General features: G+C 43.0%; 2 protein-coding genes across 2 annotated transcripts; both read right to left on the bottom strand.

The window, feature by feature from the left end:
* Window positions 1–3,873: 3,873 nt before the first annotated feature.
* LOC105877695 (uncharacterized) lies at window positions 3,874–7,438 on the bottom strand. The gene is given in 4 exon segments (XM_012776501.3): window positions 3,874–6,782; window positions 6,784–6,860; window positions 6,862–6,888; window positions 6,890–7,438. Coding segments are annotated over 4 exon segments (573 nt in total). The 5' UTR covers window positions 7,265–7,438; the 3' UTR covers window positions 3,874–6,688.
* Window positions 7,439–7,505: 67 nt separating this feature from the next.
* Window positions 7,506–9,800, bottom strand: LRATD1 (LRAT domain containing 1). The gene is made up of 2 exons (XM_012776499.3): window positions 9,568–9,800; window positions 7,506–8,517 (listed from the first exon to the last, which is right to left on the bottom strand). The coding sequence occupies exon 2, from the start codon at window positions 8,479–8,481 to the stop codon at window positions 7,603–7,605; it is 879 nt and encodes a 292-aa protein (XP_012631953.1). The 5' UTR covers window positions 8,482–8,517; window positions 9,568–9,800; the 3' UTR covers window positions 7,506–7,602.
* Between the last annotated feature and the right edge of the window lie 16,111 nt (window positions 9,801–25,911).

Raw genomic sequence — 25,911 nt, 5'->3', positions numbered from 1 at the left:
ATGAATGAGGGTTTGCTACTCAGGAATTGACAATGGCAATCAGGTAAAGAGAACAACATAAAAAGTCATGGAAGCATGAATAAAAACCACAAGTTTTCCAAAAGCCCTGTGTGACCTAAGTATGAGCTGAGAATTGAGGGGGTTGCAGGTAGGTGTAGACAGGGTCAGACTGTGGAAGATCCTGACTGCTCACTAAGGAACTCAGCCTTGACCTTGTCGGTAATGGATCTGTAGTTAGAAAGACCACGTCGGCCGCAAGTGTTTGGATAGAGATGCCAGATGGGTAGAGAAAGGTGAGGAAGCTAGGGAAAAAGTCAGGTGTAAAGTGAGGGTCCTGTTTGGGGTAAATGGCAGGTGGGATTGAAAACAATAGCATGGAGTTATTTCTGATTGTATCTAGGAAAGTATTCATCATACCCCCAGATAAAGGATGATATGTCCTATAAAATAGAATCAAAAGAGTACAAGAATAGAGACACATGAAACACCCCCTCCCATCCCTACCTACACATACACACAACCAACTCCCTATCAATGATACCTGAGCCTGTGGCCTCTTCCTTCTGGGGCTTCTTGTGGATTATGTGCTCATTCCTGGGCCTGAATCTGGCTTTGACCTTCAAAGACACATCAGCAATCTAACAAGACCTCAGTGCTATGGGTAGAGGGTATATCCTTTGTCAACTCCAAAAAAGTCAGGGAACTCTGTGGCTTCTTTAAAGATAGTAAAGTTCTCCCTGAGTAGGTTGCCACTAATATACTCCACATACAGTTACATTTGAACTTCAGATAAGCAGATACTTTTTAGTATAATTACCGTGTTTCTCCCAAACTAAGACAGGGGCTTATATTTACTTTTCCTCAAGAAGACACCCTAGGGCTTATTTTCAGGGGATGTGTTATTTAAGTACGGTACAACAATCTACATTTATTCAAATAGAGTTAAGTCGTCTTCTTCTGGAACATCATCATAACTCTCCAAACCCCGAATTCCATCCTGAATTTCTTGCGACTCTATTTCCTTTAGAACCATCGGCCCCAATCTCTCATGTCAAGCAATAGAGGCAGATGAGAAGTTCTGCTCATCTTCTTTACCACTCCGCGATGAAATGGGTTGTGCATATACGCTGCGTGGCCACGCCCATCACTAGGTCTTATTTTTGGGGCAGGGCTTATATTGTGCAAATGCTTAGAAATCCTGCTAGGGCTTATTTTATGGGTAGGTCTTATTTTCGGGGAAACACGGTATATCCTACATATTACATGGGGCATGGTTATCCTAAAGCAATTAATTATTCATCGTTTATCTGAAATTCAAATGTAACTGAGCATTCTGTATTTTTACTTGCTGAACCTGGCAACCCTACCCCTGAGCCTTGTCTCCCTCTGGCCCAGATCGGCTGGGCAGACACTTTCACTGGGAAGCAAAAGGCAGGATGAAATCAGGTGTATGCTGTTGAGAGTTGAGGGATGTTTTATAGAGTCACTGTGGATATGATCCCCCCAGATCTCCTCATCCCCTTGGAGAATCTGAAATCTGAAAACAGTGGGCTTGGCAGTGAGCAAAGAGTTGCAAAACTGTTGGAAGAGAAAATGACAGAATTTAGAAAAATAACTTATTTGCTAAAGCAAATATCAGTATACTTATAATGAAGAAGCCTTCAAGTTTCCCCTTGTGGAATTAGAACATTAATATCTGTATCATATATTTATGGCAAAATTTTTCTTAGGAAGCTTAGAGGCAGTAGCCTTAAATGATCTTTTTCTATTGTTTTGGAACACTGAATGAAGCTCAAATTAACTATTGAAGCATTTATTTTGTGCTTAAAATTCAGGACATTGGCTCTATTCATACGTAATATTTCATAAGTATCCTATGGACAAAATTAAGTTCAGAACTCATGTTCACATACAAATGGATTATAAAAGTCAAGGGGCATAGCAATTATTTTAATATTTTAATATATAAATGAGTAAAGTTTATTTAGAAAAACACCCATGACCAGACTCCATCAAATCTAATGTTCCCAGAGAGTTAAGTGCATATTCTAGCAAGTCTTTTCCTACACACTGAAGAAAATTTTTAGCAAGAGCTACAATCATAAGCTTCCTTCTGGAGGAATAATCTTGTGATTTCATGCGAGAAATACCTCTCCTTGAGGTGAATGAGAGATGAAGTTGTGAGGATAGTCAGAATTATTAGTTTGCTTTTCCCTTTCTGACCAAATGACAAGAGAACATTTTCCTTTTCCTGGATTCTTTGATCATTTTTTTTTTTCTAGAAGCAAAGTAAATATTCCAACTGCCCTTTAACTGAAATCAAACTTAAGCCTCATGAGATGTCGTTCCATGAGCTTTCTGAGGTACGAAAACCCTACCAAATTTCAATTCAAGAAACTTCTTTAGGTTCTCCTTAGTAGACAAACAAAGTGGTGGGCTTCCTGTTTTTTCCTGACAACAAAGGATCCGTGAGAAACACTTGTACTAGAGAACTGCCACAGTCTTGCATTATGGAGCACCTGTTATGTGCCTTGTTCCGTCAGCCATCAGAGAGGTTGATAAAAGCCCACAGCATGGAAACCATTCATCTGGCTGTGCCGCCAAGGCATGGAGTTCAGAGAATGCTGGGACACCCTCAGCCACAAGGGCAGGGAAGACTCTTTTTTTCTTTTTTTCCAACATATTTGAATACTTAAGCCTTTTCTATCACAAGTTCAAATGAGGTAAACATGCCTAGAAGGTAAATCTTGAGTTATGAAATCAAGGGGATTTTGTAAATTGTTAAGTGGTTGAAAGCAGGATCTTAGCTTTCCTTTACTGGTGGCATTTAGAATGGAGAACAGGTGTCCCCTGTTGAAAAGCACATGACATCATCTCACAGCATCCCCACTTCATCTTGCTTATTTTTCAGTGACCTCCTAAGTTTTACAGCTTTCCTATGATTTTTTTTTTTTTTGTTAGAGAAACTGGGAATGTATTCTTCCAAAAGTGAGGCTGAAACTAACTGCACAGTGCTCACATTTTATTCTTTTTGTTCATGCTTAGTTTTCGGCAAGGTGCTTGCTGTCCAGTTACTCATAAGCTACATGACTACTAGGTCTTTTCTTTCCTGTTTTTGTGAATCTCAAGTCACTTTCCGTTTTGTTTTTAAATAGTCCGTATGTGTGTGCATGTGTATATGTATATATCTCTGAATGAAATAACAATTAGTAGCTGTAGGCAGAAATATGTATGTGTATATGTGTGTATGTACACGTGTATATATGCACATATAGGCATGTGTATATGTGTATATACATTCACATATATGTAATATATGAGTAGAGCATGAATGTCTGTATTGTACATTGATGGCAAGACTTTTCTTAGGAAGATATAAGCCTTATATAATCCTTTTCTATTTTTTAGAACACTGAAGCTTAAATTAACTTTTGAAGCATTTATTTTGTGCCTGAAATATATGTGAATATACATGTGTATATACATATGCATATATATGTATACCACGCCAATAGCTAGTGATTTTAAATAACAATAGATATGGGTCTTAGATAACTAATCTCTAAATGCAGCTATTAATGGTTCAGAAAACCTGGAAGCCTGTCTTTTCATCAGCATACCCCTTGTGCCTATGGCAAATAATCTCTAATATGCAAACACTAACTGGATTCTCTCCATTTCTTTAAAAAAAGAGAAAGCAGAAAGCTTTGAAGGTTATGTATAAAAGAAAATTAGGTTGCTCTATTATGATTGTGCAATTTAGTATTAATTTCTTTAAAATTTGACCCTGCTCCAATTTGACCCTGTGTATCAGATGACTAACACATTTAGCTCCCCTAGGGATGTTGAAGACATACCACAAAACATAGGTCATCGATAAAGTGATGTTTAAAGACTGTTAGGATATACCAATTATTCAGGTAATTCATTACTTTGTAAATACCAATAACATGCTTCCCCCCCCTCCAAAATAAAAAGTCACTGTTCAAACAAAAGCATTCACCACAGAAACATGACACATAAGGGAAGATAAACATTAAAAAATTTAAATCTAGTAAGATTATATAGCTGCTTCTGTGCTTGATATTCTAATCTGACACTGTTTTCTAATGCTAAGTTAGTATGTATTATTCTTTCTTCTAATAAAATACTGTCACGACAGGGACTTAAATACTAAGAAACACTTTATATATATATCAATTTCACTCGTTGATATACTTTGATTTTTTTAAAAAATAAATGCAACATATATAACTTCTACAGAATTTTTTTTAAGGAATATATTTTGGGAATAATGGTGTTCCATGGCTGGTTTTGTTTCAAGTATGCCTAGTTCACCTTTGTTTCTTCTTCTTTTTTTTTAAATAAAATGAGTAACACAGCACTCTTTGAAGTTAAAGTATCTCTCTCTTTTTTTAGTATTAGTAGTTTGCTTTTCAGAATCACCCCCTGAAAGTAGAGAAAGAATGTAGTATAAGGATTAAGGATGCCATTCCTCTGCATTGGAGCAGGCTGAACAAAATCAGTCTCCAGCTTAGCCACACTCAACATCATGGAAATTACTGTTAAGCTGTAGCCTTTTGAGGACAACTAAAACCAAAACTAAATTTCTGACCCCTATTAAAATATTAGGAAACTTGTGGCTTAACTTCTATAACTCTGATAAAATCCAGAGAGATTGCATTCAGTCATAACAAAAATCAAGTGTGTTCATGCCATCTATAAAGTTGGTTTCACAGTCTTGGTTTCACTCATGACCTTATTAATGCCCTAAAAATATCCACCTTTTTGAGGAAAAAGCTATTAGATAATCTGTTGGTAATATTCTCTCCATGCTGAGCTACCATGAGAATTATTTTGCCATTGATTATTAACATTGACCAAGAGATAATAAATGATTATTTCAATAGGAATATGAGAAACCTTACAAACTGTTCAAGTTTCTTCTGTAACCAGTGTTTTATTATTGCAAATCTGTAGAAGTATTATCATCAACCCAATCCTTAAAAGATCAATATAATAATGAATGTTACTTTAACTTCCCAACTTATTTTTATTTTCAGTTTAGTCTCACCAAGTATAAAGCTGATAAACTATTCCTCTGTTAGAGTGACCCTCTTAGGAAGAGAGAACTCAGATCATGTACCATCAGAGGAAATACATCTTAGTATTAGGTATGATAGAGACTGATTCATTTCTTTTGATGAAATCTCACACTTTGAATGACTTTGAAGTGGAAGACAAAATGTCAAGAAGGAGTCCTGTAGGAACAAGTGCTTAAGATGGTGTTTAATACAGCAGGGAGCGGAGATACAGTAGTAGGACACAGTAAAGAATGTGGAGTGTGTAGATACAATAAAGAATTTCAGTTTATGATCTGCCATCTGTTATTCAAAAGAGGAATAAGTTAGGGAAATAAATGACTTTAAGTTCTCCATACATGCAAAGGTAAGTCAGTTATTACAAAATTTTGCTATTGTTTGTGCTGAAAGAAAAGCATATGCATTTAAACATTTTTTAAAAAATAAATCACTCAATAGGCTTAAGAAAAATACTTTAGTTCATATTTCATTGATGTGACCTTTTGATTTAAGATCAGGGAATGAATCCAGGATGAAAATAAAAAAAAAAAAAAGAAAGAAAGAAAAAAAAAGAAAAGAAGAGAGAAATGAATCATTTACCATGAAAAAGGCATTTCCAGTCTCAGCTAACCTCGACTAGTTTTTATTGCATTATATTTGAAATGCCAAGAAACTGGCTTTGGCCATAATATTTGCTGTCCAACTAAATCACAGCTGTCAATATGCAATTGCTTGCAACAATTAGCTAAACAGCATTATTTGACAAATTCCCTTGAAAGAGACAGAGACGCTCTAAGTGTCTAACACACTGAATCAAGTAACAGTAAGTCAGGCTAGGGCTGCAGCACAAGGAGGGAAATTTGGAAATCCTCGCCCAAGGAAGGGGTGTCACCCAGCCTTAACTTTTTTTTGAAAAACACACGTTTATCCTGATCCTACAAGTTCTTCCCTGTTTTTAGGCAGAACTGAACTGTAGGATTTGCCAAGGGGGAGGGGAATAAAGCCACCAACTCTAGATTTCTTTTTAAGGAGATCAGTAGGAGAGGAAGAAAAATGTGAAATGGTAATGACATACAACACGAAGAAAAGAAACATCATGGAACCTGCTAGCAATTTCCACCAAAGCAGTAAACCCTTTAACTGACAGAAATTCAGTACAATATACACATTGATTAACAACTCCACCATTACTAGGGCTGCTGTTGAAAGCAAAAAAAAAAAATTAACTACAATAGTCAAAAACAGAATTCTCATACGATTTGAGAAAAATAGAGTGAAAAGGCAATGTTAGCTAAGCTCTTAGCTAAATCCACTCTTAATGGCCCCCAGTATTTAAACTATCATGGATTAAAGCCATGAAAATAAAAATTTCAATTTGAAATTTTATTAGCATGTTGCTAAAATGGTCAATAAAAACATCAACACGATAGGCTTTGTTGACATAGTTGGAAAACTGCTCTCTTTTTTAAAACTTTATTTCCACTTCCCCCACCTTCTACGATTTCTATGTTAGGAAAAGCCAAACTAAACATACTGGCTATGGCGTTGTAATAATGCTGGTTTCTGGAATGTTGCCATGTCCTCTTCCTCCCCCTCCTCTAACCCCTTTAAAAATATGACTGTTTTGAAATGCAGCCCAAGGGTTCAGAACACTAAGCACCTTTCTTCCCACGTTCAAGTTCCCAGACACCTGGCGAACTATCTCCTTTCGGGGGCGGGGCCGGCTCTCCTCACCAAATTAGCTGCGCCATTTTCCTCCCGGGACCGGGAAGGCTGCCCTCCTACTAGCTAGGGAGACTCGCAGGCAAAATGCGGGTGGGGGTGGCATTCGCTTCCCTCGGTGGAAAGAACAGGAAGCAAACACTAGCTAGCTCAGCCCGGAGCCTGGAGCACAATCTCCGGAGACCTGGGGCTGGGCAGCTGGAAAGGTCCCGGGCAGCTTCAGGATAACCCGGAGTCCCGAAGTGGAAGTGCTGTCTTGCGAAATTATTCACAAGTGCACAAGGGACAGGCTCGATTTCTTGGAAATCCTGCGATCTGGGGATACATCCATACAAGAGCTGAACTGTGTCCTGAAAAGACCAATTCTCGCCTCCGACCGATCTGTGCGTGCGCATCTGGGACGGTAATGGTCCCTTTTTAGAAAAGGGCTGTGTCCCTGTCGGGTGATAGTTACTGACCATTGACTCGCGGGCGAGGCCATGTCCTTGCTCCCCTCAGCCCATTCCCCTTTACCCCCTTACAACTCTAAGGAACAGCGCACGCTGGGTCTCCCGACACCGTCACCACCAGCCGGGCTCTCAGCCAGGCGCGCGCAGCTGCGCCCTTTCAGCCCCAGGGTCAGTTCCTGAGACTTCCTGTCACTTGCCCGAGGAGTGCGCGGTGCAGCCTGGACACTGGCCACCGGTGGCGGACGCGCTAGGGGGCGTGGGGCGGGAATCTCCGGCCGCGAGGCCCGGGTGCGGGGACGGGAAGGGAGCGGGGTGCAGGGAGACAGGTGGGGCACGCAGCCCCTCCGCGGCTACTCCTTGTCGTCCACGAGGTCGGCGAGCTCCTGGAGCACTCGCAGGCGGCCACTGGCGTCGATGCGGCGCTTCTCGCGGATGAGGTCTTCCAGGCTGTGAAACCTGGCGGTGTGGACTTTGTTCTCCCCCAGGTGCACCTTGAGATAGTACTGCTGCTGCGGGGGCCGCGTCCCCGCGGGCACCTCCCCTCCTGCCTTGAACTCCCGCTTGCCAAAGCGGCACCAGGCGGCGAAGCTCTCCGAGTTCGTCCAGCAGATCTCCTCGCTCTTGAGGCCCAGGTGGCCGCAGGCGTTCTGCACCACCAGCTCGGCCAGCAGCGGGCGGTAGCGGTACCAGCTATTCACCACCCGGCCCACGTTGGCCGCGCCCGCCTCGTACAGGCTGTCCTGGCGGATCTCGCCTTGGTGCAGGTGGATGATCTGCCCGCCGCCCACGTAGACGGCCCAGTGCGGGGCGGGCGCGGGCGGCTCCGGCGCGGGTTGCAGCCACAGCAGCTCCAGCAGGTCGCCGGGCTCGCAGAGCGCGGGCAGCGCGGAGACCGCGTAGACGCTCAGGTCCGCGCCCTGAGGGCCGCCACTCACTTTGGAAAAGATGCATTCCTGGCCTCGAAAGGCGGAGAACTGAGTCTCGTTGAGGACCAGCTGGTGCAGCAGGTGGTGGTGGTGGCGGCTGGGGCTCTCTGGGCAGGGGGTGCAGCCTGGGGGGGCCTTCACGCCAAACTTGTCTGGCTGCCCGCGCTCGTCCAGGTCCTCCTCCTCATCTGAGAAGAAGTAGGCGACCCCGACCCGCAGCTCGTCCTTCTCAATCCCCGATGGGTCCCCTGTGGGCAGCTCGCTGTAGTTGAGGTGGGTGATGCGGTCCAGTTGGTTGCCCATCAATGACGCGGCGAGACTAGGGCCAGGAGCGGGGATCTGTTGGAGCAGAGAGCAGAGGCAGAGAAGCCATCAGAGTTGGGGTGTCCTTCCTGCTGATGCTTCCCAAGACGTGCAGTGCCCCTGGGACCTGCCTGCCCACCCACGCGCCCCCACAGGAGTCGCCTGCGCCAGCCAAGTCCCCTGTGCCTCCCTGGGGGTACGCAGGGCAAAGAAGAAACAGTAGTCCGGCGGACGAGAGCGGGCAAGAGCCACCACACAGCTTCTGACCCTGTCGGGGAACCCGATCCAACTCCCACAAGAGAAAACGCAGGTTGGCTGGAGAGCGTGCGCGGGGTCCCAAAAGGGGAGGAGAGCGCTGGGGTGGCAGCATGGGAGACCGACACCCAGGGAAGAACAGAGGGGTGGGTTGGAAGGGAGAAGGGAGCCTCAGGCCTGAGAGCTCCAAGCAAGCTGCGCTCACATGTCTGTCCCCACCCTCTCTAGCCCACCTCCCAGTTTTGCACTAGGTCGTTCTCCTCCCCTGACAGCGGCTCACACAATGACAATCGGATACACTCGCAGGCATTCCCTTGACACTAGCAAAATTTTGCACACTTTGGAGTCCAGACATTGCCAGGCTGATACGCTGGTGTATAATGTCACATACACCCACAATGACAAACGTTCGCGACGACACACTGACACACGTAAAGCCCCCACATTCCAACACAATCCCAGCCCCACGCTCGCACGCTCGCCGCTGCCGTACACCCAAGCACCCGGGCACACCTGCCCACACAGGCAGGTGCACTCTGCCCCTTACTTCTCTTGCCTTCTCCCCAGCAGAGCCAATCGGACTGCGCCAGGGCGAGGCTGCTCTGTCTAAAATAACCTAACAAAGAGGCAGGGGAAGGAGCCAGCGCAGTGTATGTGTGCGAGTGTGTGCGAGTGTGTGTGTGTGTGTGTGTGTGTGTGTGTGTGTGTGTGTGTGTGTGTGTGTAGGTCCACTTTCAGCCGAAAACCCCTCTCCCTCCTACCCAGCACAGGATTCAAACAATCAGACGAAGAAAAACCATTTCCAAGGCAAAGAAAGCCGCTTCTCCGTACCGGTGATTTCCCTGCTCCCGAAACCCCAAACTCCTTTAAAGTCTCCTGGTCCCCATGGGTGCTGCGGAGGCGGCGGAGGCGAGTGGGTCCCGGGCGGCGCGTGGGGCTGCAGCTCCCCGATGCCCCGCGCCGAACGGTGCGGTGCGGTGCCCGAGCACCTCCGGGTCTGCGCTGGCTGGGGCGCCGGCTCCACCTGGGCAGTCCCGGCTCCGCTCTGCTTTCCCACAGCCGCGCCGACTACTCTAAGTAGCCGGAGCAGCCAGAGCAGCCGGTTCCAGGGCCCGCCCCAGGACGCGCTCATTGGTTGGGGCGGATGCCCAGGCCCTGTCAATCTCCGCAGGAGGGGGAGGGGAGCGGGGGCGGGCCCCCAGTGCACCCCGCCCCGCCCCGCCCTGTTCCCCGCAATCCCCGCACCCGGCACCCGGGCGCGCAGCCCCTGGGAGCGGAGGTGTGAGCGCCGGCTAGGAGCGCGCGAGGGTGCGGCGCTTCTGCACGGCGTCGCAGCGCACTTGGCGCCCGCGCCCCTAGCTTCTGCAAGAGCAGCGTCCGTCAGCATTCCGTGTTCCGGGAGGACAGAGTCCAGGAGCGAAGCTGAGTCTGGAGGTGGAGAAGAAACCCCAGTGCACCTGGCGTGGCCCAGGCACTGTGGGCGGCTCTCTGAATAGCCAGCGACTTTGTTCAAGGCGGGAACCTGGGGCCCTGCTAGGATCTCCGGAGCCTGGTTCCTGAGGGCCCCTGAAGTGGCCTTTGGCTCTCAGACCTTTTTCCCGCGGGGCACAAAGGCCTTGGACGTTCAGCTCCTCTCCTTTAAAGGCCAGAGTGAAGCTGCTGACCCAGAGCTGGCGTCTGGTTTTGAAGGAGCATGGGGTCAAATGAGACCCAGAGAACTCTTAGACGTCTGGTTCTGGTCCCAGTGCTGCTTATCTTTAAGACTGGTGTCCAGCAGGATGGGCTCCGTCAGTATTAATACAAGTGAAAGCAGTCAGCCTATACTGACCACTTACAAGTGGCCAGGCACTGCACTAAGAGGTTTAAGTAGGTGATTTAATCATCATGCCTCTCAAGGGTACTCACTAATATCTGAATTATAACAAATGAAGAAACGAGGTAGCAGTGCCAGCAATCCCTTGGATGTATTTGGGATTCCAGGGCTAGTCTTTACCCAGGCTATACTGTCTGTTGAATGAATAAAATCTTATTTCATAAGATGAGAAAACTGGTATTCTAGAGAAGTTAGCTGATTGCCCCAAGGTGACATGGAGGCTGATGCATATTATAAACTCTCTCTTTGGTAGACTATTCTGTTTGAGTATTTTTGACCTGACAAGCCTCCAGCTCATGTTTATTTCTGAAGGTTTCTGTATACCCTCACAGATTTCGTGTGCAGTGATTCATCAGATTAGATGCTGAATTATTGCTGAAAAATACGGTTTTAAAATGACCATCTCTGTACATTTAATGTACCTAAATCTTTTCAGGAATTTGGACATTGTCCCCATGCACGTTATTAGAAAACAAGTTGCCATCCTTGGAACTGACCACAGGTGGTGATGGCCTTTTTTATACTTGCCAGGAGTAATAAACAACTCATTTTGGCCCTGAAGTCAAGAGAATTGAATATGTGGCTTCAGAGATCAAGAAGTGAGTTATTGGTCTTGTTATAAACTGGACTTCAGGGATGTCTGGGAGGAGGGTTTCTGAAGAGTTCACTATTGATGTCTGTGAAGAACTCATTGTGAAAGCAGCTCAGCGTTTGACTCTGAATAACCTCCTTTTTATCCTCTACGTCCTCAAGATCAAGTCTTGTGTGAAAACATTTACAGTCTATTTGGGGTGTTCTGTCCTACCTGTTCTGTTCCATACTACTCTGGACTACAGAATAAGCAGGATCCTGTTTGCTTAGTATTCCAACACTCTAAAGCATAATTAACATAAAATATTGTCAGTACTTATAGATACAGTGCCTAAATTTTAAAATATCAATATGCAACTTTTTGCAACTCCCTTTCATCCTCTCTTCCCTGCCAGGCTAAAAGGCTAACTGCTTTAGTAATCGCAAGGGAGAATAAATACCCTGGGAGCCCCCTTGAAATAAAAGCAGGGAACACTTTGTGTGAGCTTGGGAAAGAAGGGAGCTAAAAATAAACTAAGGAAAATGCATCTACACTTATAGTCTTTTGGCAACTACAAAAATGATAAAGTAAGAAGTAGACCAATTGACTTGTGGGATGCTAATAGTTAGAAAGCCTTTTATTTTTATCAAAAAGCATTTTTTGAAAATTATTTTGACTATTATTTTTCACCCCATACTGCCTGCTTTTCACACTGAGGAAGTACAGTGTCATCAAAAATAGAATTCATTCATCAAAACGCTAACTCTGGAAGGCAACTAGTTTAAATTCTGTTTCAACATTTATGAACTGGGTAACCTTGGGTCAGTTAACCTTCCTGGGTGTCAGTTTCCTCATTGGTGATATGTGGATGATAATAATAGTGTCTACCTCACTGAATTGCTGTGGGTTCCTGCATGCAAGTGTAGTGCCTGGCTCACAGTGAGCTTCCCATCAATGCCACCTTATTATTATTATTAGCAGAAGAGGGGAGAAGGTCTCATGATCTACTTTTTTTTATGACGGATGTCCAGATCTGAATCTCTTTTGCTCCAAGCAAAAGCTAGCCCTAGATGGAGTGGCCAAGGCTGTCCCTGGCTGAGGTGTGGGACTGCTTCTGTCTTAATGAGAGCCCTGTCTATCCTCAGAATACTCTGAGGCTTAAAGCTCTCTATAGATTCCTGTGTGTGAGCCCTGAAGCTGATCACATGTTGGGGGGAAGGTCCTGAAGAACTTTAAATTGCTTTAAAATGAACATTTCCTGGTGTGAGGAATATGTGTGGAAGAAGGTTAGAAAAGAGGGATTAGGAGTCAATGATATGTATGTGACCTTTTCTACTGGTGCCATCTGGTGTATCATCTTCCTCCTGTTGCTTTCTTCTTTAGACTATATAGAAAACTTTCCCCCAAATTTTATTGATCAGGTCCTTGATTCAAACTATCATCCTTTAAAATTGGCCCTGGGCATAAGGGTTCAGGAAAAAAATGTAAATTCTCCCTCAGTGCTGCTTTGTATCTTATATCATTGTTTGCTCAAAAATGCTTTTCTGCTTTTAATTATACGACCTACTTTAGCATTTATCTTTGAATGAAATAAACTGTCCCATATCCTGCCCTTGACTGCTCTGGGTGGTTAGCATCCTCACCGGATCAAGCTAAAGAATGCTCTGCACCCCTGGAGCAGAGACAGTGCTATGGCTTCACCAACCCCACTTCCTTTCCTTCTGGTCACACAGCTAAATGACAAGTCCCAGCACACCTGCAGGTAGTGGCTGCACTGGGACTGAATTCTGGCTAATGGAATATGAGTGGAAGCAGTGTGGCTTCTGAAACCAAAACTGTTAACGTGATCTTCCAGAACTTTCTTTTCCCAGTTGGCCATAGGTAGAGGATTCACAGTAGCACTCCTACGATCTAATAGATGCAGGAGCCACTACGTGGAAGGAGGCCAGGGTTCCTGAATCACTGTGTAGAGATGATTTCCCCTCCCCAGAAAACTGCATTGGGCTGTGAAGGAATAAATCTTATTGGGTTAAACCACCAAAAATTGTGTGGTTATTTGTTAAAACAGTTAGCGTCTACCGATTTAGCTAATCTGCTTCATTTTAGCCCTATCTCAGAACAACAAAAATCCCCACCCCGCGACCCTTCTTTCTTAGCATGTGTTCTCATTGTCAGAGTTGACTTGCCTGGAGTTCCCGCGGCATTTCAGCATGTTCACATCACCCAGAATTTAAAGAAATCACCAGTGGATGCATCTGTCCCCTGCAGGGACTACCCTGTATCTCCCTACGATTTGTTCTCTAATTTCCGTAGCTTCCATGTGAATAGCTCTTTATCATTACCTGCTTTCTATTTTTTCTAGACCACAAAAATGGCAGGGCAAACCCCTCACAGCTAAGACTGCAGGGAACCCTGCCACCCTGCTCCCCTTGGTCTGTCCGGCATGTATTGACACACTGACTTTCCATTTCTTTGTCAGTGCTCTCTTCCACATTTGGTTTCCACATTTTTACATTTTCTGAGTTCCTTCCCATGACTGGATGTTCTTATTAAAGTATCTTTAGTGGCTTCTTGTCATTGAACCATTAAGGACTTGTGAATATTCCCTGGGCAAAACTTTCAGCACTGATCGGTTTAATATTTTCCTGTATGAGGATTATACAAAGATATCTCCACCCAATGTTAATCTTTTCTCTGCATACTCTCGTGATTTCAAACCCTTGTGGGTCCACATCCACTAGTTAGTGATGGGTGAGTTTCGCTGGATAGGCCTGGGTCATTATTACACACACTGCTTGCTCTTTCTTCTGTCTAGAACGTCTTGCCCTGCCTTTCTCACCTAGCTTCCACTCAAAATTTATAACGCCTTCAGTGTCAGCCCTTCCAATATATCTGTCCCCTCAGCTTGTTCTAATTGATCACCACCCTTTATGCTTCCATAACACCATGTGTATATTGGCCACAAGATATGTCAGAGATGTGTCAAAGTATTTATCAAACTGAACTATCATCATGGTTTGATTTTCTTCTCTTTCTCTCTTGGTTGACTAAAAATGTATCTAATTCAAATCTGTATTCCCTTTGCCCACCATGGGGTTTGGTGTCATGTGCATTCAATAGAAACACCTTGCCTGATTCAGTACATGTGTGAATAATGGTCTCTGTTTTATTTAGTAAGCTGTCAGTGTTTGTTTTTATTTCAGCTTTCACTGATTTGAGCCCTCCAACGCCTAGCACATGTTATTAAATTAGACGATGTGTGAGGAGGCTTCCCATGTGGTATATAGTATTGGGTTTCCAAATGGACCTCTTGCATCATCAGAGAACCTGACAAAAATGCAGTTTCCCAGGCTCTATCGCCAGCTATTGAAACGTCGCCTCAGGGTTGGATCTAGGAATTTGCATTTTGAACAGTCTTTCTAGGCATTTTTGGATGCCGTATAGTGTTAACAATTACTAGTCAAACACTCCTCAGATATAAGAAATTCTTCTTCTCTTGAGTACAGTGACAGCCCTTGAGAAGCAGGCACTTAATAAATACTTAGAATTTAATTCTCTAGATATTCTCTGGTCCATCGCAACAGAAATGAGCCTTGTTTCTCAGAAATGAGACTTGCTCATACTAAGCTGATAAATAAAAGCATCAGTTTGTATTCAAAGGCATGGGAAGTCAAGTGGCTTGTTTCAAAGCCATAGTGTAAGTGCATGATAGAGCTAAGGCCATATCTCTTTTTGTCTTGTTTAAACTCCTGTGCCCTGATACACTGTGCTGATTGGCTGTGGGTACAGCAGAAACCTGAGTGAACAAGGAAACTCTCTGGTCCAGGTGACAAATTCCCCTTTTGAGTACTTGATTGGAGTCCCTACAATGTTTTGTGGACTCATTTCCTCAGCTTGTCCTTTTCATAGTGGTTTTCTTCAGGAATCTGTTCTCAGGTTCTCTTCTCAATGCATCCTCATTGGGCCATCTCCTCTGCTTCTTGGTCTTTCATTGCATTTCCATCTGATGACTTCCTAATGGACTACAGACTCAGATCTCCAACTGCCTAGAAGACCTGTCCCTGTGGCTGTCCCACAGACACTGATGGAGTGGGGTGTCCCAAGCTGCACACTTCTTTCGTTTAGAGACCTGTGCATCCCTTTTTGTCTTTCATTTTATTGACAGACACTATTGTCCTCCCAGTTTTGCAAGCTAATGCTTGGGCATTACCTATCATTTTTTCCTTATCCCCAGTCCCTCATCTGACCATTCCCAACTCCTGTTGACTTCCCATCATGAATATTCTTTGTCCTCTTTCCATGTTGGTCCATGTCTGCCCCTGCCACCTTAGTTGCAGTCACCAGGAACTCCCATCTAAATTAGTGCAGCCGCCAACTAATTGTTCCCTGACCCCAGTATTGCTCCCCATGGTCAACTACTCACAACAGAAAAAGAATGATTTCTAAAATGCACATTTTTTTAGGTCACTTCCCTGCTTGAAGCTCTCAGTAACTCTCTGTTGCCCTTAGGAAAATATTTAAAGTCCATACGGTGGCTTCATGACCATGCTCCTTGCTTACTACTCCACCTCACCTTTTGCTACCTGCTCTCTTGTTTTCTTGTATCAGCCTGACTGATCAAGCTCATTTGTTTGTTTTTAACTGTTTCTCTGCTTCATTGACAGCTCATGCTCTTTCTTGTGTTGCTGTTTGTGATCCCTCTTCTATAATTTCTTCTTCCACTTTTCTTTCTTTAGTTCTCAATTGAGATTTCACCTCCTCCTGGCAGCCTCCTCTGACCTACCTAATCTGCTTTAGGTGCCCTTATAGGTGCTCCCAGTGTACCCTTCTCTGTCCCTATTAAATTGCCATTGCCCAATCCTGTGTCTATAGCCACCAAAGATCTGAGTTCCTCAGGAAGAGGGACTGCATCCATGATGTTCCCACTAGTTCCATGGTTGAGCACTCCCCATGCTTCAGGGTGGAAGTTTAATACATACTGGTTCAGTGGAATTGAATTGAATTGATAGTGAGAACTCTTGGGATTTGAGTCTCTCTCTCTCTCTCTCTCTCTCTCTCTTTCCCCTTACTCCTTCTATCTACCCCTTCCCCCCAAATTAAATTTCCCTACTATCTATAATACCTGGCAGGTCATCTATATAATAAATGCATTGCTGATTGACAGAGACCCTTTAGAATTTAATAAAAGTAGACAAGTGCTTATTTTAAAACAGTAAAGAGTAAAGTAGCTGCTTAAATTTGTGTTTCATTTGTTCTTCAAGGTGTTTATTTCTGGTGTCATGGTACATGTTTATAATTACCAATGATGATTCATTTTGTTTTCCTTGCTTAGTAATTATCTTTATCAGTGTGAGATATTTATTTATTTTCAAGTTCTCAGAAGTTTGAATCTAACTACAGACATAGCACATAGTTTAATAAGGTATAGTTTCTATTTAAAAACATGTACTTAACATACCTCTCCTACGAGTACATACTTGACCTATTTCTAAATTACCAAGAGCATGGAGCTTAATTTATACATGTCCTCATGTTTTCATTTCCTCATCTTTCTTGCTTTAATGCTGCCTTAATTACTCTCTGTGTCTTTGTCTTTGGTCCTAGTATCCAAGCTTGTTTTCTTATCACAGAACAATTTTTGTATAAGGACTCTATTTTGAGTGCCTGGATTCAAATCCTGGCTTCCCTACTTATTTGCCATGTGGCTTTAGCCAATATGCCTAATCCTTGTGTGTCTCAGTGTATTCATTTTTAAAATGTGAATAATGGTATTTTTCCCTCAAGGGTTTTGATGAGTATTGAATGGGAAAACATATTATAGCACCTAGCATAGTATATGGTCCAGAATATAGTTTTAATAATTATTATTAATTATTAAAAAATTCTACCCTACTGAGTCAATAGCATTTTTTCTCTATATTCTTCCTTTGTAATATTCTGTAATATTCCATTAATATTATTATTACTCTGGATCACATAGTTATGAGACCAAATATTAGGTCCAGATATACCTCAGATATTATCCATAATATTAACTTACCCATTTGATTTCAAAGCATTCGTTGACCCAGTGCTATGAACCAGACATAGGACTGAGGCCTAGGAATGCAAAGGGGAAGAAGACAGACACATTCCTATGTGGAGGAATGGCTTTTATGTGGAGAAGTGGCTTAAATATGAAGAAATGTAAACTAATGGGAGCAATGCAATTTTTTAAAAGCACAAAGGAGGAAATTATTAACTATGAGAGAGATAAGGAGGAGGCTGTTTTATAAACAGGCTTTGCAGAATAAGTAGGAATTTTTTGACCAGGAGAGCGTAGAAAGTCCTCTCAATTAAAAGGAGCAGAACATATAAATGTTTCAAAGTCATGAAAAATCTGATGTTTTCACAGAAGCACAAAGTGGTTGGGTGCTGGTAGAAAGTGAAGTAGGCCTGGGCTGGGCCAGGTCAGGAAGGGGCCCTCATGGTATGTAGGAGATGAGGCAAGAGACTGGCTGTGTTAGTTCTAGCTGCTATACAGATATTGCAGCCTGGGTGGCTTCAACAGTAGAAACTTATTTCTCTCAGTTCTTGGAGGCTGGAAGTCTAAATCAAGGCGTGGGCCTGGTCCCTTTCTGGTGTAAGCCATCTTCTGGCTTGCATACTGCCCTTGCTATGTGCTCACACTGTCGGGATGTGGGGGCATCTACTGACTCTTCTTACAAGGGCACTAATGCCTTCATGTGATCCCCACCATCATGACCTAATTACCTCTCAAAGCTCCTATCTCCAGATACCAAATACCATCACATTGGGAATTAGGGTTTCAACGTAATAATTTTGCAGGGGCATAAACATTCAGTCCATAGCACCAGGTAAGCCATCCTAAGGGCCTCCAATAAGGCAGAGATGGTGGGGACACAGAGGAATATGTGGGCTTGATATCTATGTAGAAGGTAGAATCGATAGGTATTAGTGACCATTTGGGTAATTGGGATAATAGGATGAGTTAGGGGAAGTGGGTGACTTGCAGCTTTCTGGATTGGACCTCTGGGTTATACCTATAATTACCTGGGGAGTAAGGCTTTACAGACCACAGTTCTCCTTTATGAAAAATTATTTCTGCTCCTTTACCTAGAAAAGGAACCACCCACAACTTCTTATGAATACCTGTCTTCCATTATTCACAAACGATTGTTCAGCAGGGCTTGTTTTATTACTATTCTCCAAAGACACAGCACTACTTCCCACCTTTAGAGCTTTGATCTTGATGTTCTTTCCATGTGGCATGACGTTCTCTTATTTTCTACCTAATCTATTCTTGAGGGCAGCTCTAATTTTACCTTCCTGGGGAAACTTTCTCCAATCGCTCAGAATGACACCACTCTCTTCTACATCTGATTTCCCATACATTTAATTGGCCCTCTGTGGCAGACACATTGCTGTGTTCTGGTCACCATTTCTCTTCCTGCACACGCAAGGACATTGTACATCTCCATCTTTCTCATAGAGTTCTAGCCCCATGAGCCTGAATCCTCACCCCTGGGAATGTGCGCAGACGTGATGCCTCAAGTTTGGCTTGAGGCAGTTCTGAGTGCTGAGAGCTCTTCATGGTCTGCATATTCTGTCCATACATTTTGAAGGAGGAATTCTAAGGTGGAGTTGAAAGAGGGAAGCAACCAGGGCAGCACACCATCAAAGAGAAATAATTGACTTTAAATCAAACTTCGTATTGACACCGAAAATATCGGGTGGCAGGATGTGGCCACTTGCTGCCTTCACGTTGCTCTGCATCTCCAGGGGCCAGCGCTGCTTGGCCAGTTGGAGAACACGCTGGTGGGGCCCGCCCCACGGCAGAGCCCCCTACGCCCCGAATGCCAGAATGCCCCCAGGCCTGAGTGCCCGCTGCATGTTTCTGGCAGTGCTGCTTGCGTGATCCTGATTGGGTAATTTTTGAATCCCACTGTTTTTGATTGGATGTTGAAGCTTGTTGTTGATGGGATGTTTAAGCTTGATGTTGATTGGATGTTAAAGATTGTAGTTGATTGGATGCTTTTCAAGCCCTACCAAGGTTATAAAAAGCAGGAGGAGAACAAGGAAGGAGGGGCAGAAGGGTCAGAAGATCAGAACGGGAAGAGAGCTGTAACACTAGGTGTGCTGAACCTGCTGTGGAAGAATAAAGACTGTTCTCTGACTCTTTGGTTCTTTCCCTGGTTAAGAGCTGTAACACTAGCTATACACGTTGCCACAACAATATGAGTGACCAAAAACAGAACAAAACAAGAAGAGCTTTATTATGGTAAGTTGCTGATATTTGGAGATTAATCTGTTAACCAGGCAAAGTATAGTTGCTCCTGACTAGTACGACCAAGTATCCTCCTTTGCGGTAGGGACAAAATCATGAGTCCCTTTTTTGTCTCACATTGTCTTTCTTGGTTATTACCAAGAAGGGAATTGTACCTTTTTTGATGATTGAATGGAAAGACTTCTCAGAAGATAAGGAGATAACCAAGTGTTAACAGCCCCATCCACTCCTGGCTTACCCACACTTTTTTTGAAAAGAAATATTCACTTCCTTTTAATAAATTCATCAACTGGTACACCCAACTCCGTATTCTCAGGTCAGAAAATGGACAGTATTCATTGGTCAGAATTTGAGAGTCTCTCATGGTCATGTTCCACTGAATTATACTTTGCACTGAATTATACCATGAATAGGAGATAAAAGGAGTGAAACTTGTCTACTTCTGATTATTAAAGTCCCTTGATAGATGTAGACATGTACCTGTTATTTTCTTTTGCTTAGGCATGCAGAAGTGCTGATCTCAGCCAATACATTGTTAAGTGTTGCTATGCTACCAATGAGACTGGGCCCTACTTTTCCCACTTGTATATAGCACAGTATTTTATTGCATTTTTCCTTAATATCTCTGTTTTGCTGTAATGCCACCAATTTGAAATGTGTATGTGTTGCCTTCTGCCCTTGAGGACCTTCATCAAAATGAGATGTTTTAACTAAAATGAAACGCTAACAACTTCCTCCTGCCCTGCTGCTTATTTTATAATAAAAACCCCATGCATCCATGAGACTTTGATTTTTTAAGTTTATTATCTCACAAGTGATTTCAGAAATATTACAAATAATAATACATGATTGAAAAGCCAAGGGGAAATTCCATCTGGATGACAGCAGCTATTCATAAAATCCTTAAGCAGACTTCTTCCAGGTTGAAATATTGGCAGAATCTCTCAACTAATTCACAGGGCTGGCTGCAATAGAAAGTTTGAACCAAAGCATTTTCTGTTTCTTTACATGTTCTTGTTATCAAATGCAAGTTGCATATTCAGAAAATTCTCTCTTCTGATGATGGTAAGTATACACTTTTAAGGCTTTGAAGTATGTACACACACATACACACACTCACATAATTTTTCTTTTCTGCTGCAGCATATTTCTGGGATAAAGGGAGAATGATTACTAAGAAGCATTAATTTTCCTCCTTTTGTCAACTCTGTTGTACTAACTACAGGGACCTGGAGTGGAGTCTGGACACTTGAGTCCTTTCCTAACCATGAAATCTCTGGGTAGCTTTGAAACATCATGTATCTCCTTATAGGACCTCAGTTTATCATGTGAATTAGACAGGAGTCTGACTCAATTATGGCTTTCCACCAGGAATCATGTTAGAATCAATCAGAGATCTCCTTAAAACCCACGTTCCTGGGCGCCCTTCCAGACCTAAGGAATCAGAACGTCTGGGAGGAGGCCCAAGGTATTTGTAGTTTTCAAGGTTGGAATGGGTCTATGCATCAGCCCATGGAAACAACCATTCCATAAAGGTGTGGTGCTTAATGGGAGAGGGAAGAATCTGGATCCATGGTCAGGACAGGAAGGCAGATCACAGTGAAGCCTCTCAGTAGGGACCAGGAGCCGTTGGAAACAGCCCTAAGCAGCTGGAAATGGGTCACCACAGTGCACACAAGTGCTAGTGAGGGGTCACAAATGCTGAGCTGCATCTTCTTTGCCATCCTGACCAGGTCCTGGACTTGCTTGCTTTTGTCTGTTTGTGTTGTAGTGTGCATATGTGTGTCTGTGTTTAGGGGATGATGATTATTTTGGAAATACATTTTGGGGGGCCTCTTGCTGACTCTCAGCAGCAATCTGGGGAGTGGTTGTAAAAACATGGCCTGGTTTCATCTGGTTGTATGACCTAGCTTGCATGAATTCCTAATAGAAGAATTACAGGGACAAGGTGAAGAGGGAACCAGGCTATGTGAATTGGCAAGCCTGTTCTTTGTCAGGTGGTCAATTCTATTCAGTTCAGTCTCCATTGATAAATACCTCTTAGTGCTGTTATATGCAGTTAAAATATAGATATGGATGAAAGCAAAAGGAGAGAGGGAGCAACGAATAAGACACAGTTAACGTCTTTCTGGACTGAGCAAGGGAGCAAAGGCAGATTTACAAACAACTATAAGACCATAAGAAGGAATTGGTGTACCAAAGTCCTGGAATACCAAGGTGGAGGTATAAAAGCAAAGGTGCTCAATGTTTCTATGGAAGCACTAACTGTGGCTACATTTCTAGAGCCACTGTGATTTGTATAAGGCCTTCTATCAGCTGTGGGAGGCATCTTAGAAAGGACACTGCCTGCTAGACTAGAATTCTTTTGTGCTGATTTTGGAAGGGTCATGGAGGAAGATTTTCATTATAGTGATTAATGTCTACTTTATTTTGTTTTTTCCCAAAGCAGTGGCAAATCCTTCCTTCTAATGGGCTAATCTAAGAGTTAGGCTTTGCTTTCCTGCCATCCCTGAAATGCTTGTATGTACTCCTTTAGAGTCATTCTGTCTATTTCTTTGGTGTCTATGCCATTTTGTCTTGGAATTGTCTGCTTCTTGAAGTCAGGGACTGGATTTTCTGCTTCTTCTAGGCCTTCCTTTCTTCATTGTGCTGGGCACACAGTAAGTGCAAAATTAATGCTAGTTGAATAGGTAAAAGGATGATTAATGTTGATCAATGGGATAGTAATGAGTAATTGATTAGAATATTAATAACTAGAATGTATTTTATTTAGAAGACATTAAGGAATGTTAATATCTGCATATGTCATTCTAGCATTACTCTGGCTAAATACAAGACAGTAGTATTAATATCTCTCCTTTATAGCTGGAAAAACTGAACCACAGAGAGGTACAGTGGCTTGTTGAGATTGCACAGAATGCAAACCCAAAAATAAATACTGATAATAATGTCTCACATCTGCATATCAGCATATAGTTCAGCACAGTGGAAGGTGGGAGGCATAGTGGTTATTTGCATTTTACAGGTGAGGACCTCAGGCTCAGAGAGGGGAAGTGTCAGGCAGAAGGTTACTGAAGGAGATGGTGGCTTGGAGAGAGAAAGCTACAGTAAACAAGACACACTAACAAGTACTGATGGGTCCCTGACAAGTGGGTTAGGACGGGTCAGTGGGGTGGAAGGGACATGGAATTGGGGCCCAGGAGATTTGGGCCTGGTTCTCCCATGAATTTGTTGTATCAACTGGGAAAAATTACTTCCTTTTTCTTGGCTTCAGTGCCTTTACCCAGAAAATAAGAAAGACTGGCCAAGATAATTTGTAAAGTTACTTGTAGCTCTAACATGCTAACTTAAATCCAAGTTGAGTATGCTTTATCTGAAATGCTTGGGATCAGAAGTGTTTTGGATTTCAGATTTTGGAATATTTTCTTATACATAATGAGATATCTTGGAAATGGGATTTATGTTTCATATATACCTAATATACATGGCTTGAAGGTAATTTTGTACAATATTTCTAATAATTTTGTGCATGAAACAAAGTTTGTTTACCATTGAACCATCAGAAAGCAAAGGTGTCATGTCAGTGCTTAAAAAGTTTTTGGCTTTGGGGCATTTCAAAGTTTGGATTTTTGGATTAGGGATGCTCATCCTGTACAAGGAGATACCATATTAGAAGATAACAGCAGGCTAAACCATTTAAGAATAATGTCATACTTACTGATATTTATGACTCTAAAAATTCTTTATAGATAAGATTCTGTTTAAATCAAATTGTGCCTCCTGAGATCCTTCAATGTTGGGGGCATATAAAGGAGAGATGATTGAGATACAGAGTTGACAATCGGAGCTGTTTGTAGTATTTTTCATTGTCGCCTCATCACGGGGTGACAAATGAAGCATGTGGCACTATCTCCCAGTCCCTCTTCTCACCTGTCACCGAATGAAGTGATGGAATAGGAACCAGTCAACTCAGATCCACTGCTTTTATGATCTCAGACAAATACTTAGTTTTTTCGTTTACAAAATAGTAATAAAATGACCACCTCACCCCTTCTCAGAAGATTCTTATGTGGATCATGTCAGATGACCTGTGAATATATTCTGTAAGCTGCAGAGGGCTGGGCAAAAGCTCTCATAGGTATGAGGGATTATTATTGACTAACACGTGACAGTGGATATTCAGGCATATTCATGTGAGGACAGTGGTGAACTCCCCTTGCCTGAATGTCTAGACTCTGGCCTCAAAGTTGGCTTAAGAAAAAGAAAAGAAGTGAAGCTATTTCTGTCAGCTTCAGCTAAATCCCTCGAGTTACCTGGCTTGTGTCCCAGAACCTCGTCCACACGGGGCATGAACCAGCCAGGTTGGGCAGCCTGGGCTGGAAAGAAAACACCATGAGGTCCTCACCTTTGCTGGGCACTTGACATGTTTAAAGGGGTTTTATTTGCCTGACCTGATTATCAGGCTCTGTGCATACACAGTTGCATGACCTTGAAGAAGTCATGTCCCCTCTCTACGCCTGAGTTTTCTTTCTCTTTCACAATTTTAGGGAGTTTGACAGGTTGATTTCTGAGATTCCATCCAACCTCTGATCTACAGGGTTTTTAAACGAAGGGTTTGTTCACATGGAAAACAGCACCAGGACCTCTCCAGTACAATCGTATTTAAAGCTAGCATTCCACTGTGCTGGCAGGCGAGGGGCCACACTGGGTGGCCCGGCACTGATATTTCTTCTTTCCTTTCTTTTCTTTTTTTTTCCAGCTGAGTTGAATGGGCTGATATGAACATGAGTCCCGCTGTGCTCTCTGAGAGATGAAGCTGGCTCAGAAATTCTGAACGTGAACTGCTTAGCAGCTATGAATCAGAGAGCTCTGGGCAAAGATTAGAGTCAGTTCCAAGACAAGTTGGAGCTCTGGGCAGCCTGTCCCCAAGCAAGGCCAGCGGGCCTCGACTACCCCTGTGGGTGGAGCACTGAACTCCAGATGCCTCATCCCTAAAACATGATGGGCACTGCATACCTACCAGTTAGGAAACTTTGATATTTACATAAAATAATGCATGGACATAGGAGGGAAAACCAAAACAAATTGGAGAACATTATTATCATAATGGCAGGACAGTGGCTTCTACTGAGTAAGGGACATGCAGGGCCCTTCTGGTTCAGATGTGATTCCTTTTTTTTTTTTTTTTTTTTTCATTTAAGGATATTATAGTACAGAGGTACAAATATTTAGGTTACATGAATTGCTTTTGTACTGCTTGAGTCAAAGTTATAAGTGTGCCCATCACCATGATAGTGTACACTGTACTCGTTAGGTATGATTTTACACATCCCCACCTCTCCTCTTCCATCTGCATGATTTTTATTTAGTTTTACTTCCATCTGTACACATACATGTTGATCAGTTAGTTCCAATGTAATACTGAGTACATGTGATGTTTGTTTTTCCATACTTATGATACTTAATTTAGGAAAATGGTCTCCAGTTCCATCCAGGTTGTTGCAAAAGGCATTAATTCATCCTTTTTATGGCTGAATAGTACTCCATGGTGTACATATACTACATTTTATTAATCCACTCATGAATTGATGGGCACTTGGGTTGATTCCACATCTTTGCAATTGCGAATTGTGCTGCAATAAATATTCGAATGCAGGTGTCTTTTTGATGAAATGACTTTTTTTTCCGTTGGGGAAATATCAAGTAGTGAGATTACTGGATCAAATGGTTGGTCTACTTTTAGTTCTTTGAGAGTTCTCCACACTATTTCCCACAGAGGTTGCACTATTTTGCAGTCTTACCAACAGTGTATAAGTATTCCTTTGTCTCCACATCCATGCCAGCATCTATTGTTTTGGGACTTTTTGATAAAAGCCATTCTCACAGGGGTTAGGTGATACCTCATTGTGGTTTTGATTTGCATTTCTCCTTTTGTTTCCTCATTCTGTTTCCTGGCCCAGTTCCTGCCACTCTCCAAGTCATTCAGACCCTCTTGCTGGACTTATTGGCCCAGATCCCTTCTCTCCAATTGCCGGACACCTACACACATTCTCTGTCAGGACTGCCGCTCCCTCCCAACTTCTTTTCCTAAATTCTTTCCTCAATGATCTATTTTGGCCACTTGGTACGTCTTGCTCTCAACAGATGCTCTGGAGGTACAGAAGATAACTAAGACAGTCTTAGCCCTTAAGGAATCAATAGAATATGCTGGAAAGTATGGACCCTCTCCATAAGAAAAGTTGTACACACCAGCGTAGAAATTCCTTGCAATCTTGAATCATGACGTCCAGAGTAAGAAGGTTTGTAAGAACTAACACAATAGAAATAAATATGTGATAGAGTTGGACACTTCTCAACCAAATTCCTCTTCATTTAGGGTTTACTCTCTGTGTGATATAATACAGTAGGATAGATATAAACATGGTAAAATAAAAACAAATGAGA

This window comes from Microcebus murinus, chromosome 3, assembly GCF_040939455.1.
Source record: "Microcebus murinus isolate Inina chromosome 3, M.murinus_Inina_mat1.0, whole genome shotgun sequence".
NCBI classification, from domain to species: domain Eukaryota; kingdom Metazoa; phylum Chordata; class Mammalia; order Primates; family Cheirogaleidae; genus Microcebus; species Microcebus murinus.
Note: the sequence above shows the minus strand (reverse complement) of the source record. Positions and strands in the feature narration are given on the sequence as shown.